General features: G+C 33.2%; 1 protein-coding gene across 2 annotated transcripts in view; it reads right to left on the bottom strand.

Moving 5' to 3' along the window:
• The window catches only part of LOC144980946 (ras GTPase-activating protein 3-like), a 96782-nt gene that overhangs the window by 13340 nt on the left and 64256 nt on the right, over window positions 1–19186 (bottom strand). The window contains exons 11-22 of one of the 2 annotated variants that reach the window (XM_078928931.1): window positions 18580–18654; window positions 17461–17584; window positions 16067–16173; window positions 15060–15137; window positions 12140–12220; window positions 10902–10975; window positions 9313–9419; window positions 6593–6675; window positions 6012–6082; window positions 5663–5752; window positions 3753–3907; window positions 1896–1973 (exon numbers count right to left, since the gene is read on the bottom strand). In XM_078928931.1, coding sequence (XP_078785057.1) covers window positions 1896–1973; window positions 3753–3907; window positions 5663–5752; window positions 6012–6082; window positions 6593–6675; window positions 9313–9419; window positions 10902–10975; window positions 12140–12220; window positions 15060–15137; window positions 16067–16173; window positions 17461–17584; window positions 18580–18654 — 1123 coding nt within the window. The remainder of the gene's footprint in view (window positions 1–1895; window positions 1974–3752; window positions 3908–5662; window positions 5753–6011; window positions 6083–6592; window positions 6676–9312; window positions 9420–10901; window positions 10976–12139; window positions 12221–15059; window positions 15138–16066; window positions 16174–17460; window positions 17585–18579; window positions 18655–19186) is intronic. The other variant, XM_078928932.1, reaches the window with a different exon arrangement.

The following is a 19186-nucleotide window of genomic DNA, read 5'->3' as shown; positions in this document are numbered from 1 at the left end:
ATGGAAAATATTTAAAAATAAAAAAGTAATAAATTATTAATTAAAACAATGAGGCAGACTAATTAAGAGACAACATATTAATATGTGCAAGGGTTGGCAACATAACATACTATATAGTGTGTGTCCAGAAATAAATGGACAGCGATGTAAGTAATAATGTTTCTTTTGTGAAGAATATCAAATAAATTCTATCTGAATAAGAGATACAGAAAAACTTATCTATCATGTCAAGAAATTAATGTAGTAGAATTAAGGGTAATCTACTCTCAAACCAATAGAAGTTCTATCTTTATTTATTTTAGTCCCATCTATGACTTCGTTTCAGCTATGTTTCACTCTATTTGACTGAATATTCATTCCACCCGATTCATACCTGAACAGTTATAATTTCCTCAAACCAATAATAATAATAATAATAATGATAATAATAATAATAATAATAATAATAATAATAATAATAATAATAATAATAATAATAATAATAATAATAATAATAATAATAATAATAATAATAATAACAACAATATTATGTTTTTATTATCCTAACTATAATCCTAATACATTTTTTTGTCATTAAATGCAATATTTTTGTTATGATCAGTGTTTAAAGGGATAATTTAAGAAACTAACATTATGTGATGTGGCTTCCCAAAAAAAGCTAGAAAGTACTTTCTTAATTAACTCACTCAACTTTATACCGACTATCTTGTTATACATAAACGTTCATTCACTTCTCACACAGATAATATCTGTTCTAAAGAAGGATGAATTTTATAGCAATGACTATCCCGCACAAATTTTTGGGCCTCTTTTTCGCTTACGAAGTGCCCGAATTCGCGTCAAAATATGGGACGAAGCCGTTTCGTATATGCTATTTTAAAAAATTAATTACGACGCTGTTTATCGATGAATATGACTGAAAGTTGACACACAGTTAGAAAAAAGGTCATTTCAGATTATGTCAAGCGACAAAACTCGTGCGATTACCAGAAGACCGTTAAAAATAGATTTTTACTCTTTGGAGTAAAATATTTCTAAAACTACCGGGTATGGAGGTTTTGTCGCTGACAAGGTAATACATGAACATTTCTTCTTTTTGGTTGTAAAATTTCATATGAATATGACGAGTACTTTTCCCGTATTTTACAAAACACCATCCTAATTTGCTCTTCAAGTTTCAATCTTTTAATTCACTTATTACGCAAGATACAACCAAAGGTTCCTCTTTGCGGGTCATCCAAATAAATAAAACACCTTTGAAACTGCATAACTTGTTTATTTATGAATGGATTTTCAAAATTCAAAAACATTTTTACTCAGTGGAGATAGGGCTTTGATTTTAGACAAAAATATCCCTCAAAAAGAGAAGAAAAAAATTTTTCATAGTCATTGCTAAATTTTACAATGGTTACTTTATCATTATTCTCATTTTTATTTAAAGCTGTGAAATACAAACAATGTACATGCTAATATTCTTTTAGAATGGGTGACTAATTATTTGTTTCTTCATTTTTGAAAAGTACTAAAAAAAACCTCTAGGTACAGGGCTAGGGTTGAGTGAGTTAATGGTTTCATCAACATATTGTCTATTGTCAGTGTAAATTTATATATTGTATTTTGCTTATTGGGAAACCTAAACCACAAATTCTCTTCTGTGCTTTGTCGTTGAAGCTTTTTGTTATCTTTGTTTCTCTTTCTCTTTAACAAATAATGAAACGTATTTTCTTCTAATTTTAGGAAATATATATCGAATTAGAACTTGGCTGAGTTTGCATAATCACTCCATATAACAAATGCAAATTTACAAACATTCACACAACACACCTTTACACACATAATTCACAATATCGATAAAACTTGGAGACATTAAGAGGTCAAAGTCACCATTCTCTTACCACTCGTCCCTTCCTCATACACTTCACCTGCACTTTTATCTTCATTGTACATAGCTTCCATTTCTATTTCTAGTTCAGCTGATTCATTGTAGCAATGACAAGAAATAATAAAAATATTTTGCAATATATAGGTAACAAGAATGGGCTTTTCCTTCTTTCAGAATTTAGAGGATGAAAATGTATAAATGCATAAAATTGTGAAAATGGCCATTTCAATGAGACCCATCTTTACTCAGCAAGTTTTTTTAAAAACTCATTAATCGTATAATTTGTTGCTGTTCAATGTTTGGGTCTATCTAAAGTAAAGTGAATACACTGCTGATTAAAAACAAAATGACTTAACAATGTTAAACCAAAATCACAAATATATTTTTTGTTCTTAAATTGCTGATATCTTTTACTGTTGAACCCCTAAAACGTCCAGACTTGAATTCTTTCAAATCATAATTTCTCCTATTCCTATAGCTAAATCTGGTAGTAATTTCAGGCCTGACAGTTTTCATCAAGAAAGCAGCAGCATAGATTAAGTCAGAGTCCAGAGTCCCAATATTATCGAGGTTCTTTTGGTGTAAAAGGTCCAAAAAAGAGCATGTCGGATTTCCGTAAAAATTTAACCTTGCTGTAGATTTAATATTTACACTTAAAAGCATTTGTTTTCGAGAGTCAATAACATTACTTAATCCCTTTTTCCTGAAATGGGAAGAAAAAATCATTCTGAAGGGTCTAAGTGAGAATCTTCAAAAACCCTTATTGGGATCGTTCTCTGTTATTTGACTCAAAAACTTAAAATAAAATAGGAATGTTTTTGGATATTATTTTATTGGTAAACCTTATAAAAACATTAAACTGCATTATTATAAATAATTTACTGTGAAATAGAGTGATGTGATGTAAAATAACGATTTTTGGTCCAAATGAACATTTGTCACCTGCAAATATTATTCCTTTTGCTTTGTTACTTAGCCAATGAAAACCTGACTAAATATAGTTTTAAAAAGTTGGGTCACATAATAATATTTTAAAAAGTGGTCCTTCAGACCCATTCGGTCCATGGAGCCAGAGTTAATCCCAGTTTCTATAGCGTGAAACAGACAATAGCAATTACTTGCTATCCTCAGGATAGGACGCTAGTCTATCATAAAGTACTTTCTGCCAAATCTAACAGACTCAGCTATCCATTCACTGCTGGGTGGACAGGAGATTCAGAAAAAAAATTTTTCGACTGCATCCGGGATCAATCTTGGTCCTTTTGTGTGTGAAGCGAGTGTTCTATCAACTGAGCTATCGGGACCCCCCCCCCCCCATAATAATATATATAAATGAAAAAGATTTTTTTTTAATCAAGCAAAAAATAAGATATTAGTCTTGCATGTTTTTTAAAAAATATATAAATTTAATCAAGAAAGATGACAGAAAAAAAAAATTGTTTTCAATGACACTTCTGTGATAAGTGTGCTTACCTTGACTCCCATTTTTTTTTCTCTCTCGCATAAGTCCCTTATTGACTGCACTACTATTCAATCCCATGGAAACAATAATGTTTGAAAGACCATGACTTGACAGCCACGAAAAAAAAAAATATCACTCATAAACAATAAAAAACATGCTGCATTGTTAAACGACATTGGATGTCAATGATAATGAAAGAGACTCAATTTAATTCATAAAGACAAGTGGTGAGAATGTTTCTTGTTCTCCCTTGTCAAAGCAGATCGTGAATAGGACACTAAATAAGAATGTGAAACGAGAGAATGGCCTTGTTGGCAAAATTGACCAAGCTTTTGTCAAATGAATCATATTCATGTTATTTCCTGACAATAACCTATAATGGCTTAGACTGGTCAACGGAACACCTACCTTTAATATCGTCTAGTCTGTCCATCTTATCCAAGAACATGGAGTGTATCTTCTCCACTTCCCTGTCTGAGTCAATGTCCAGTTGAAGCTCAGAGGGAGGGAAATACCCTGACACAGGTTTACAGCCAACAAGGCTGACATCTGTAGACTTACAACTGGGGATAGAATAAGTCTGAAGTGTGAGGATATAATTCGACATCAGGGAACACATTTAAGCGCTGTGCTGGTCTTAGGGGTGAAAGTAACCTACATAATTCTTTTAATGATTCAAGATTAACATCCTTTTTTTAAATCTAAAGAAGGAGTGGCACTTCCACAATCATAGCAGATTAATTCACATAACATTTCAACCAGCACGGTAATAATGAAAATCTCACTATAATTGTTATTGCAAACATTGTGTGGACTCCTGTGATGAAAGTCTGTATTTGAAGCATTTTATATTAATAATAATGCATCAAGTTTTGAAACCAAAAAGCCTCAACTCTGTAAGATACATATCTAATTTTTATAAATCCATTTATTTAAAGTCGCTGTATATTTCATTGAGACATAAACTGTATCCCATGGAATACAGTTTATGTCTCAATGAAATATACACAGACTTTCAATGAATGGATTTATAAAAGTAAATTTCAGTATTGAAATAAAATAAAAAGCAAATTATTCTTGGGAGTTGTTGGGATGTCGAGGTCTTGAATTTCATTTATCAAGTCCGTCTAAAGAACACCTTAAGATTATTCTCACTACACTGTCTGTTTCCAAATATCATTCCGTTATAATGGTGAAAAAGGAGGAGGAGAAATAGATAGATAGATAGATAGATAGATAGATAGATAGATAGATAGATAGATAGATAGATAGATAGATAGGTAGATAGATAGATAGATCGATAGATAGATAAGATAGATAAGATAGATAGATAGACGGATTGATGTAACCATTGTTTTGGTACTTTAATTCAATGCATCAACTTTTTTACAATAGCACATTATGTTTATGAACAATTACTTTTGAATGATATCTTTCAAAAAGAATGAAACTGGAATAAAAATTCAAGGCATGTAAAAATGATTTTATACTTTAATTTTTACTAAATAAATATCAAATTTACTGTTATAAAAAATTAATGAAGCATTTCCAAAATGAAAAACTAACATGTCTATCAAACAAATCAAATCGAAATGATAAAAATGACAAGAAAACCAGTTAACATTTAGAACTTCATTTCATTGTTATGTTCAAGGCCGACCTATAAGACAAAAGTAAGCATACCTTTTCATTCAAATCATCACTTAAAGGTAGCAGATACCAAAAATAGCATCTAACTACAATTTTTTTGAAAATTTTGAAAAACTCATTGATAGCGTGAAATAAAGGATTGCAGTATAGCAATATTTTCTAATCCATTCGTTGTTAGCTAAAGATAATGTGTATTCAGAACATATGTTATTTGTTCTACTTTTCTATTTGAAATCTCATTTACCCTTAAGTTGTGGTTTTACTATTTTAGGCTTCACACAGCTTGTAGTATATTTTTGTCTTAACCTTCTTAAAGGCTAACTAGGATAATCTTTATAATTTTTCTTTTGTTTGATTCCTTTGGTAAATTATTGATTTTACCTGTATTGATTGGAAATTCAATGTTAACGTATGTTTTATATTGGCAATTGCCTAAAATAAACCTTTGAATTGAATTGACATTAGATCTTTTCAATGCATTAAACATTAAAAATATCAAAACGATCATGATAAATCAAAACTGCTTTTGACTATCACACATATGGACATAAATCTTATTCATATCTTCATAACTTCAACTCCCTGTTGATCAATGTGTTGAAATGGTCAATAGATCTAGCATTCTCTGTTTCAAACTGAATGCATTCATTGACTTTCCAAGAACTCACCAAAGCCAGTGTCCGTTGACAAAAGCAGCTGGGTGGTAAAGCTTCCTTCTGTTGGCATTTGACTTGCAGATCTTAGTCAGAATATCAATCCTGTAAAGAGAAACATAAAAACAAAAGATTGTACATAAATAGTTAATCACCTACAATGTGTTTGAATATCATGAACTTATCCTATTTTTCAGTTGCAAAAAAGACAAAAATGTGACGAAGCAAATGGTATGCAAATTTGAAAATTTAACTCTTTAAGTAACTTATTACTACATGTATGCTCTGGTTCACTTCAATATAATCCCAGTTAGAGGAAGATGTAAACATTCGCTTTTCTGACTTTAAATATCTTTTTTCTCACCATTCCTTCTCCTCCACGCAGTGACTGGCCTGAATATACAATGCTCTCTCAGCTTGAACGACCTGAAACATCTGATCATATGGAAGAAAGAGGAGAGAATATTTATAAAGCTTTAGGAAATATCCAAATATGTTAATATTCAGTAACATTTTTCTTTCAAGTATGTATGTAGGCATAATTTGTCATGTTTAAAAGCCATTTTAGATTTTCTGACATTTCGTTGAAACAGTTTATTGTAACCAATAATCTATTTTGATGATATTTCAAGGTAGAGTTGAGTAAAATGAATGTCATGTCCAAAAAAATTGTTGCAGTTCAGTCCATCACTGTTGGAAGGAAGAGTCCTTACCAAAATTACATCATGCAAACAGAATTCATTTAGAAACCGTTAAAGCAAAGCACAAACAAAACTGAAATATAATGCAAAGTCCCTTGAATTTCAGTAAAAGCAAATTACAATATTCTTGATGAGATATTAAAAAAATAATATTTGGTTACATATCATATATTGTTTTATTGTTTGCACGTATTCTGCTTCAATGCCTATTGAACAGATCAATTTCCTATAACTTCTAACTTACGTATTTCATTTTAAAAGACTCCTCTTCTAACTTTTCCACAGCCAAAATATCATTGATAGACATCTCAAACAGGACTTTGCCACCTGCAAACATAATAATATTAACAATATTATTATTCTTATTAATAATAATAATAATAATAATAATGATAATAATAATAATAATAATAATAATAATAATAATAATAATAATAATAATAATAATAATAATAATAATAATAATAATAATAAAAATAATAATAATAATAATAATAATAATAATAATAATAATAATATATATATATATATATATATATATATATATATATATATATATATATATATATATATATATATATATATATATATATATATATATATATATATGCACATGCGATCATATGTGTCATTCAATAAAATCAATAAAATCACAGAAAACTGAAAGGAAGTACTCTGTTTTCAAAGAGGCTTTAAAGGAGAACAGGAAATTACAGTGTCCCGGTGTCCGCTGAAAGGACATTCCACACAATGGGAGCAGAATGTGCAAAAGCACAATGTGAACAATTCGACTTAGTAATCAAATGGTTCAAGTACATGGAAGTAGATGAGCGGAGAGAGTGATTCGAATTGTAGATAGAAAGAAGAGATGACAAGTAAATGGGAGCAGTGGCATGGATGCACATAAAACAGTAACAGACAAGTTTGTAAGCAATGGGAAGCCAATGCAATGACTGCAAGACTGGAGTGATAAGATAATGATGATGATAATAATAATAAAAATAATAATAATAATAATAATAATAATAATAATAATAATAATAATAATAATAATAATAATAATAATAATAATAATAATAATAATAATATTAATAATAATATACTTTTTCAATCAAAAATGTAACTTGTTTACAGAAGTCGCATTCATAAAAATGTATAAATACTAATACTAAGTTAAGGATTTATTTAAACATTATGTGCGTATCGCAATGCCGAAACTATTCCTAACTGAATTGTTTGTGAATAAAATGAAAACAAGCAAATCAGCAATGTACTGGAAGAATTCTCTTGATTCCTAGTACTAGTATGTCCATCTAATAGTGATCAGTTGGCAAAAAGTACTTTATAATGGATCCTGCAGCCTATCCAAAGAGTAGTAGTAGCGTATGGCTACACCCCCAAATGTATTTCGTCAACCCAGCTTTTAAAGTCTTCCTCCACCCTAAGGATGATTTCGTAGCCACCTTCAAGTTTAATGACTGGACAGTGGAGGACGATGTGGTCGCTGGTCTCTGGGGCTGCCTGACATTTCTGGCAGGTATCACTGTTTCCAAGTTTCCATCTGCACATATTTGATGCAGTTCTGCCATGTCCAGTTAAGAGGCGGTTTGAGGAAATCCAGTGTTTCCTGGCGTTATTGAATGCAGGCACTCTTTTGGTTGGATCTTTAATGATGTTTCCTCCTTTTGGTGTTTCCCTGTTCCACATTTCTCTCCAGTTTCCTCCACACTGAAGTCTACCATTTTTGTTAGGTGGAAAGGTCTTCTCGATTTAAGTCTAGTTGTTGAAGGTGTCCCCTTTACGATTGATTTTATGGGAGTGTTGTCTGTGGCTTCGTCAATTCTTGCATGCATCCTTTGATTAGCATCTTGTCGTCTTAAACTTGGTGGTGCAATGCCGCTCAGTGTTGGGAGCCACTGAGTTGGAGTTGACTTGAGGCATCCTGTTATAATTCTCATTGATTCTCTTAATCGGATGTCAATGCGATTTACATGTGGGCTCCTCATCCAAACAGGTGCACAGTATTCTCCCACACTATAGCACTCTAACAATAAGAGACAGATCTAACTGCACACAACAATTAACGAATATGTCACTCATAACAGTCATAAGAAAGCAATGGATCAAGAATGCATTGTCTACCCATCTGTCTCATTGAACAAACGATTTGGTGGTGACAGCCTTGAACAAACAAATCCATCACTCATTACCCATCGGTCAGTTTACCTGCAAACCTAGCATCATGGCCATTGACCAATGACCACGATTCACATCTCTGTGATGACTGTGACGAACAGTTCGACCACACATCTGTTTGACTTTTGTGATGGATATTAACAAGGGATACAGGTAAAATCTATTGTTCATACCTCCGTGATGAACGGTACAGACTAATTTGCATTTTATGAACCACCATTTTAGTGATAGAAGACAACAAAATAGCTCTTTACTGGGGATGGTCATTGTCAAATTTCGTCCCTATTAAGCTGCAGGCCATCACAAATAAGCGGCTGGGAATTAGAAAGGGTATGACTTTTTATATAGAAAAATTTTGGTTCCCAAGGAATCATCCCAATAAAGCGTTATCCCAAATAACGGCTTGGACTGTAAGAAAAAGAAGAAGTAGAAGAAGAAGAAGAAGAAGAAGAAGAAGAAGAAGAAGAAGAAGAAGAAGAAGAAGAAGAAGAAGAAGAAGAAGAAGAAGAAGAAGATGATGACAAAGAAGAAGAAGACGAAAAATAATAATAATATAAAAATAATAACAATAATAATAATCATCTTCATCATTTTCATCATATAAATTTAAAGAGCTTACAATTGGATCATTACATCATGAAATGTTCTACAGCTATAAAGTACTACATATTCTGTTTTCTCCCTGAACTAGTGTAAATGCAATGCCTTATCCATTCGGTCTATCAATAGACATGTCTTAACCAAACTAGATATCTATTCTCTGCTCACCTGCTTTGGTGCAATATGACAAGGACTGATTAGTCAACACAAAATGTCTCCTCTTAAAATTTTTACGACCAAATTTCTTTCGACCTTGGGCTCTTTTGATCATTGTGCTAGAATAAAATAGTAGTAAATATCATTAACATTCTTTGAAAAGCAAGCAATGATTGCAGATAAACTTGAAATTTTCACTTAGCCATGAAACTGTAACCATATGGTACTAAGCTAATGGGACTTGCAAAACACAGAATTGTTAAGGATACTTTACATAATACAAAAAAACCTATAGATTTTTTTCCAAAATGTGTTTAGGCGTTATTTGTCAGGTTTAAAAGCCATTTTAGATGTTATAATATTTTCATTGAAACAGTTTTTAAATCTAATAACCTGTTTTTTATGATAATTCTGAATGGAATACAGATGAATCATGGTTTAGATTAGTACTCAATAATGTGCTCTGTGGTATTTGATAATTGTGCACTCAAATCATAATCAAGACAATGCTTGTGTGGTCTAAGTGATTCATCATAAATGCCAAAGTCAAAATTTTTATAGAGAGAATCTTAGGTACAAGGTCTGAAGGTCTGATGATCACTGCTCACGTAAGATGTTGCTAATTAGTACAGGATAATGGATATTTTTGTTTTTCTTGATATACCCGAGTCTCATAAAATCTGGGTATTTAAAATCCGAAATCCATTGATTATATTACTTTAGAATTGTCAAAATAAGAGATTTAAGTACATCAGGTGGCTGAACTATGAATGGTAAGCATTAAATAATAACGGATCAACTGTCATATTTATCTGAACATCTCCAAATAATTGCGTCTTATATTATTAGAACAAATATGACTACAGGTAATGCCAAGTACTGAAATAGTGTCAATACACAAGGAGCAGCCAACAAGTGACTTGCTATGTTTATTGATTCCAACTACCTACTGAGGGAATAATTCAAGCGTGCTGAATCCCTGGAAATACACCCAATAAATGAGCGTACTCATAGATTATTTGTCTACAGCAAAACCTGATCTAAATCAATTTGTGAATAATAGTTACCTGAAACAATTCAATAATTGTGCTGATGGTGAGGACATTAATGTTTTCTAATGTATTCTTCAGAGTGATAAGGCCTATTGAGTTGAGGTTTATCACTATTTCATTAGCGTTAAACAGGCACATGCTCACTCCCCTTTAGTTAGGATGCTCACAATGTACCTTCTGCCAAATCAAACAAATCCAACAAGCCAATCATTGTTGGGTGGACAAATAAAACTGTGCACTCAATGCTTTTCCTACTGGCATAGCATCAATATGTTAAATCCCCAGTTAAAAATCTATGGTTGTGTTTTGAATTCTGAACTGTTCCACTACACCAAGACAGCACAATTACCCTTTTTTTTTAAACAATTATTAAATCAATATGAACATCACAGTATTGTAAACTTTGAATTTTTAAGGTCAATTCCAAACGGCCTCTCTGATGCAGGTTCATTATTGACAATTCATAAGTCTTTCAAGAGGTGTAATTCATGAATAATTCAAACATTTTAATTCATGTTTATTAAAACAACAAATACAGTTGAAACCTACCCTTCTTTGAGTATGATTGGTGCTTCGATGCTTTTGAAATGTATTCCTGAGCTGGATGAGATGATATCTAAAAACTGAGATTGATGAATTGATACAAAAGGTGGAGAGAAAAAAAGAAAAGAAAAATAGTCATATAACTTATCACCACTATTAAAACAATAACTACTACTACTACTATTATTACTACAACTACTACTACTACTACTACTACTACTACTACTACTACTACTACTACTACTACAGTTTCTGTGGTTGCAAAATTAATTACTACTACTTCTACTACTACTGCCATACTACTTGTGTGCGGCTATGTGGTCTTGTGTAATGACGCCTTCGGATCGGAAGGTCCTGGGTTCCAGTCCAGCTCTGAGTGGCACATAGTTTGGTCCTTGGAAAAGGCTCTTTACTCACATTCTCTCACCATACTTGGGTGTAAAATGAGTAACTGGCTGTTAACAGCTTTGTCTCTGTCTGAAAAATTGTAATATCACCTACAGGCGTCATGTCTCATCCTACATGTTACGTGTTTCTGTTGACCAGGGACTCTTTGTAAAGCACTTTGAGCACGTTTAGTGGATACTGAGTTTAACAAAAGCCTAAATTTTCTACTACCACTACTACTACTACTACTACTACTACTACTACTACTACTACTACTACTACTACTAGTAGTAGTACTACTACTACTACTACTGTTAGTAGTACTGATTGACATCACCAATTTTTGTCATGGAACTACAGATTATTCCATAGAACATCTAAACTATTGTAGAGCTGCCTATAACTCTGCATCTGTATAATCATTACGCAAAATCATTATCTATCCCCCAATCCCAAAGAATTCAGTCAAATTCTGCGAATTAAAATTTCTACAAAGTAAACAAATCTACTTAGAAAATGAAGTTTGGCATTTCTCCACTGTAGTCACTGTAGTTATTCTAAAACCCTCTTTGTTTTTGAAATAGTATGCAAAACCATTAATCAATGTCAGCAAAGAGAGCAATGTGTGTAGTTCATATCGTGGCAAAAACTTTGGAAGAAAATGGACATGATTGCATGATAAATAATATTGAGGAGTATTTTTCAAGTGTATCACTTCACAGGTTATGGTAAGTGATTCTGCCTTTTCACCTTAAATTCTTGTGGGGGGGGGGGGGGGGGTCAGCTCAATGAGTCTGCAAATATACAGATAAGAAGGCAGCTCTGCTATTGTAACATTTCTAAGGAGACATACAAACCATTTTGATTTCCGTCTGAGTGGATGCAGGGAATTTGTTGAAAAGTGGCACCATGTATTCTTCCTTCATGGTGAAACTAGTCTGGAGGGGGGGGGGATGGAAATCATTGAAGCATTAAACATTTAAAGGGTAAGAAACATATCCATGACTTAATCAGGTAATAGGTGCAAATAGGGCATACAGTTATGATAAAGTCATGGTGACGTTTTAAAGGTATTATCAGCACAAGGAAAAAAAGGAAGATGGTCATTGTGTACAAGATAGTTATATATCCAATTCATAAATGTTCACATACAGAACACATGTGTCTTACGAGGTTCCATTAAAGAGTAAATCTTGACAGCAAAGTAGCACAAGCCCATCCAATGTCCTACCCAGATACCAGCATCAGCTGAAATGGGCAATGTCCAATAAAATCCATATTGACAGCACAGAATCAAAGCAAATGCTAAAATAAAGCTACACTGGATCAACAATCGCCAATATAATGGATGGAAAGTACAAACACATTGAAGCTGTTTAATAATCCACTTTCTGCCTTATCAGGGTATGAAACCCATAATAATAGTACATTAACAATTACAATTATGTCCCATGGTAGCCTATTCTATTACATACAACATGAAAAATAAATCGACAAGGGAATGACAGAACGCTAGAATGCATTAGGAAACTATAGACAACTATCTTTAGATTCAACTATTGTCAAAGCAAAAGTATTTAAACATTATGTGCGTATCGCAATGCTGGAACTATTCCTAACTGAATTGTTTGTGAATAAAATGAAAACAAGCAAATCAGCAATGTACTGGAAGAATTCTCTTGATTCCTAGTACTAGTATGTCCATCTAATAGTGATCAGTTGGCAAAAAGTACTTTATAATGGATCCTGCAGCCTATCCAAAGAGTAGTAGTAGCGTATGGCTACACCCCCAAATGTATTTCGTCAACCCAGCTTTTAAAGTCTTCCTCCGCCCTAAGGATGGTTTTGTAGCCACCTTCAAGTTTAGTGACTGGACAGTGGAGGACGATGTGATCGCTGGTCTCTGGGGGCTGCCTGACATTTCTGGCAGGTATCACTGTTTCCAAGTTTCCATCTGCACATATTTGATGCAGTTCTGCCATGTCCAGTTAAGAGGCGGTTTGAGGAAATCCAGTATTTCCTGGCGTTATTGAATGCAGGTACTCTTTTGGTTTGGATCTTTAATGATGTTTCCTCCTTTTGGTGTTTCCCTGTTCCACATTTCTCTCCAGTTTCCTCCACACTGAAGTCTACCATTTTTGTTAGGTGGAAAGATCTTCTCGCTTTTAGTCTAGTTGTTGAAGGTGCCCCCTTTACGATTGATTTTATGGGAGTGTTGTCTGTGACTTCGTCAATTCTTGCATGCATCATTTGATTAGCATCTTGTCGTCTTAAACTTGGTGGTGCAATGCCGCTCAGTGTTGGGAGCCACTGAGTTGGAGTTGACTTGAGACATCCTGTTATAATTCTCATTGATTCTCTTAATCGGATGTCAATGCGATTTACATGTGGGCTCCTCACCCAAACAGGGGCACAGTATTCTCCCATAGCACAGTGCCAAAGCAGACGTTCTCAGCACCTGTGGTGAGGCTCCCGAGGTGGTAGTTGTGAGTTTTCTCACCAGGCTGTTTCTTTTTGTGATTTTATTTGCAGTTCCTTCAATGTGTTTGCGATAGTTTAGTTGTCTGTCCAATGTAATGCCAAGGTATTTAGGATTGGGGTCTGAGGGTAGTATTGAGTTACCGGCTGTGATCTTCAGTTCTGTTGTTGCCTCTCGATTATTCAAGTGGAAGTTTGTGGATACTGATTTGGTGGTATTCATTTTTAGGTACCATCTATCAAAATATTGTTTCAGGCGGGTGGTGTCTTTGCTTAGAACCTCTTCAATCTCTTTCCAGTTTTTCGATTGATAGGCTAAGGCCCAGTCAAAGAGTAAAAGCAACTATCAATTAATATATATCTGTAAAGTTCACTCCAAAATGTTTCAAGCTTGAGTTAAACATTGGAGAAGAAATAATTTGTCCTACAGTGTCCAATATATTCTAAAGGAAAAAGGATTTACAAACATGACAAACGAATTATAGTTTTTATAGTGAATTTGAATGTGATCTTGCTGTGATTTATACTTTGGCTTGGATAACGTTCAATATGTATACTTTTACGATGTTGTTTGTCTCAAGCAGAGAAACCAAGACTACATCCAGCTGCATGGATCTTATGGTTTTATATAAGAGCTGGTTGCTCTGTCTACTTTTCAATCTGTATGAAAATGGCAGAAACGTAATAATACATTCTCTTAAAGGAATAGCACTATGAACATGCATGCCAAAAAACCTTCCATATTTGAAACCACAATCAACTGGAACAAACTGTCAAACAAAATTGTCACCCAAGTCCACAGCGAAAATCAAAACTACTCTAAATTACAGATTGCATTATGAGCACAATCAAAATCAAATAACATAATTTTAATGTAATGTCTTGCATTTTTTAAAATGTATTCAAGAACAACAAATGATACTGCATATTCTCCTAAGTTTTCATTAAATCATAGTTTAAAGATATCTAAACAGATGCAGAGAAAGAAATACAGATTAAATCCGATGCTATGGTGAAGTGGTGTCGTCTTGGACTTATGGCATTACTCAAATCAGGCCCAAGGGTTTGAGACAGCGACTAGGCATTTTGAAGGTGTGCCATATTTTCCTCTGTCCATCAATTAATGGGACTGTGGAAAATACCATACAATATATTAGAACTTCCCTTTCCAAAGGTTGGTAGGCAATTGTTATTGTCTCTTCAATGCTAGAGAAACCGGGATAAACTCCTGCTCCATGAGTCTTATGGCCTTTGATTACAAATTCGATTTTTACACATGTTTCAATCCTATTAACTTACCCCTTTTGAGTTGACTAGATTGACAAGACCTGATATGGCTTTGGATATGAGGGTCAATGTCCTCTGGATGGCCACGTCCTGACACAGATAGAATGATACATTCAAAAAATTAACTTGTACATTTATATTTCACACCCAGCTCCACTGACTTCACAATGCTTTAATTAATCTTCCTGTAGAATATGTGGAACCCGATTTCCATTTCATACAGTGACAAGATGCCAATTTAGGGTTCTTTTCTAGCTGCATTCCTACAATATACATTACTGCCATTAACAAGTTACTCCAGAGTCACTTCAACATGACCTGAATGTTACAAGAAGAGTGACTATATCAATCAGCTACACACACACATGCAAACACACACACACACACACATAGACACAATATGAAAGCATACTCATTAACACACACACACACACACACACACACACAAAAGCACTCACTCACATGCACGAACACATTTTGAAAATAAAAGGAAAATTTAACAAAAATTCTCAAAACATGAGTTAACTTTTGTGACATGATGAAATTAATTACAATCATTCATTTATGGAAGTATACAATGTGTGTACCTTTAGTGACATCGTTGTGTATGTACTTGGAAACAGATACCAATAGAAAAAGTCTCTCTCTCTCTCTCTCTCTCTCTCTCTCTCTCTCTCTCTCTCTCTCTCTCTCTCTCTCTCTCTCTTTCTCTCTCTCTCTCTCTCTCTCTCTCTACTTCTCTCTCTCTCTCAAATCACACACACACACAAACACACATACACACAGACGCACACAAACATATGCAGATGTATGTTCATCTCAAAACACAAAGCATTAATAAATTGTTTTTGAACCAAATGGAAAGAGAAGGTAGAGGGATTAATCAAAACGGATTTCATATAATTTTCTTGATCCAAATATCGATTATCTTTAACAGCAAATCTCCAAAACAAATGCAATTGCTTTTCAATCCTCAGTATTGCAGATTTTTGACATTTTTGAATTTTTGATATTCTTACCAGGGCATCAGAGTAAAGATCAAACAATTTAGGACCCAGGATAGCAGCTGAGAAGAATCTCAAGAAGATAAAACTTGTGACTGCATGGTAACGGACGGCAGAATTTTCTGGAAAATAAAAAGTTACTTTAACAACAACAAACAACAACATTTGAATTTTTACAAGATATTCATGAAAAGTGAAATAAATCTTATTGTCTTTTTTCCAAGGAGAATAGTTTTGTTCATCGTGATTTTACGTTCAGTTTTCACATCCTGTTTATTCTAAAATAAATGGTCAAAAAAAATATAGATTTACAATTTAAAAAGTAAGAGAAAAATTGGAATTGTTTTAAACAGGGAATAGATGTAGCTCTCAAGAGCTCAGGAGCACACTTTCAGCTCACAGTTAATAATAATAATAATAATAATAATAATGATAATAATAAAAAGAATAAGAATAAGAATAATAATAATAATAATAATAATAATAATAATAAAATATTAATAATAATAATAATAATAATAATGATAATAATAATAATAATGATAATAATAATAATAATAATAATAATAATAATGATAATAATATTAATAATAATATTAATAATAATATACTTTATTCAATCAAAAATGTAACTTGTTTACAGAAGTCGCATTCATAAAAATGTATAAATACTAATATAAAGTTAAGGATTTATGGAGACAATGTATACATATATCAATCAAAAATTCGAACACGATGTGATAAAAATGAATTAAGATGACATGTTGTCTTTGATTTGATTGATAAAACACGACAGCTTCTCGCTTAATATGTTTGCGAAGGGGGTGATTGCTATCCTTCATAACTTTCTCCAGTTTACTAAGACAAAATCTGTTGAACAGTTTTTCCATATTTGAAATTGGGTGAGTATAACTCCTTGCCTTATTAATTATCCTGACAATTTTCTTAATATCACAAATACTGGCATTTCCACCCTGCTGTAATACAAAAAATAGTAACGGTCACCAAAACAGATCGGTAAAAAAAGTGCTTAAAGTTTGTAAAAGTCTCACCTAGACAAGCACAGGATCCCACCAAGATGAATACAATCAAATGTTTACAAATCATTATTCATTAAAAACAAAATATAAACAGCACATATCAGAGAGATGATATAAAGGGAGAAAAAATGATCATCTCCCAAAACTGTAACTATACATTTGATTGCTTCATTTCCAGCCAGGAACTCCAGCCAGACAACGACAGAGAGCAAATATAGGAGAATGGAAGACACAGCAAGTGACCTCCCTGCCCACTATGGGAGGTCAGTAAATGGATGCAAGATTTACAACACTTACATAATATGTGAACATAAAATATGAATATTTATGACTTCTTGTTATGGTGCATGAGAATCTCAAAGAACCAACCTGGATAGTTCCTGATGGCTCTAGATTTGAGAGTGGAGAAGACGTCTCTCATGACGAGTGGACACACTAGACCAGAACCAATGATTGAACTCAAGACATCACTGACATAACTGTAAAGATTGTCCTGTCAAGTATAATTATTCAAAATTAATCATGTTTATGATGATGATGAAGACGATGGTGTTAATTATGAGGACAACAACAACAACAATAATAATTATAATAGTAAAATACTAACGAAAGAGTGAAAATGGAGAGGTTTCGTATGGGAACCGTACAGACAATGCCATTCGGACAATTCCTCCCGCCGGTGTAGGAAACTCACCCGATCAAGTGTCTGGGAACGCTGACTCCACACCAGGGTTGACCACCACTAACATCTGCATTGTATCCCTCTGCATAACAACCTCTTAGTTATCTTTGAGCCTTAAAGATGTCAACGTCACTCATACTCAAAACTACTACAACTACTACTACTACTACTATTACTACTACTACTACTACTCATTTAACACATGAGTTCAGTGAGAGAATATGAGAAAAGATCCTTTTCCAAGGATTCAACAATGCCCCGCTCAAAGCAGGACTCCAACCATAGACCTTCCGATCTGAAAATGAATGTTATACCACGAAACCACATAGCTGGACTGAATAAATAAATACATAAATAACTGAGAAACACAGTAATATACGACAATTTCCCTCATTGACCATGGTAAAGATGCCTCACAATGATTCAATTAATTCCCCTAGATAGCATAATTTCAATTTCACATAATGCATTGCCTGTTAAGCACGCTTTTAATAAAAGCACTCTTAAATTACAGGTTGTCGTTATCAAATCTTTTGAGAATGAAGAAACCTCACCATTATTCTTTGCCATCACACCACAAGAGATAAGAATGCCATAAAAAAACCTAACTCAACAACAACAGAGGACCAGACCAGATATTTGGAGAATACCTCACTCAAAGTCGCCCCACCAATCGTCGTAGAGAGAATAATTGATATGTTACGACATTGTTGGTTGCCAGTTCAAGCTGGAGACCTAATTTATGTTGTGTTGCAAGTCCAAGGCCTATACCACAAATTTGTTTCATGTCTGTAACCTTCACCTACCAGATTCACAGTCAAGTCTTCTCCATCTTTCAGCCTGCTGGGGTCAATCTCACATGGTTTTGGATCACAACAGATCTGTGATTCACAGAGAAAAAAAGATATAAAATCAATCACGCAATGAACATCTTGGAGGCCAATGACAAAATAATTTAACGTCAGTTGCTAATACGGTAATGTAAAGAATATAATAGAGGCAACTCATTTTTTACTCTTTAGTATAAATTAATGCTTGTATACCATACTCTTTGAACGAAAATAGGTGAATAAAAGGAAGTTTGTTGTATAGCCCGTTCCAAGAACTGTAAACACAGAATATCGCAAATTCCTCTAAACTTATGAAATGTGGTGTCGTGACTTTTTGCATGCGGCCTTATATTTTAAGTGACATTACAAATTTTGAATATCGATAGTGATCGACCAAACCAATTTCTCATAATGCCTTTGATCATTTCATCATTTGCAATAAAATATGTTTGTTTGTTTTTAAGGGTATTACGGCACTTGCAACACATTAAGGTCATATCAGTGCCAATAAAAAGGAAGAAAAAAGAATTAGAAAAAGTTTTAGAATTACAATTAAAGCACCCAAGAAAAGGTAAGACAAAGG

The sequence above is a fragment of the Berghia stephanieae genome, chromosome 10 (genome assembly GCF_034508935.2).
Source record: "Berghia stephanieae isolate SIO BIC M18660-M18661 chromosome 10, UCSD_Bste_1.3, whole genome shotgun sequence".
Classification (NCBI taxonomy): Eukaryota; Metazoa; Mollusca; class Gastropoda; order Nudibranchia; family Aeolidiidae; genus Berghia; species Berghia stephanieae.
The sequence above is the reverse complement of the archived record's forward strand: the minus strand, read 5'-3'. Positions and strand labels throughout refer to the sequence as shown.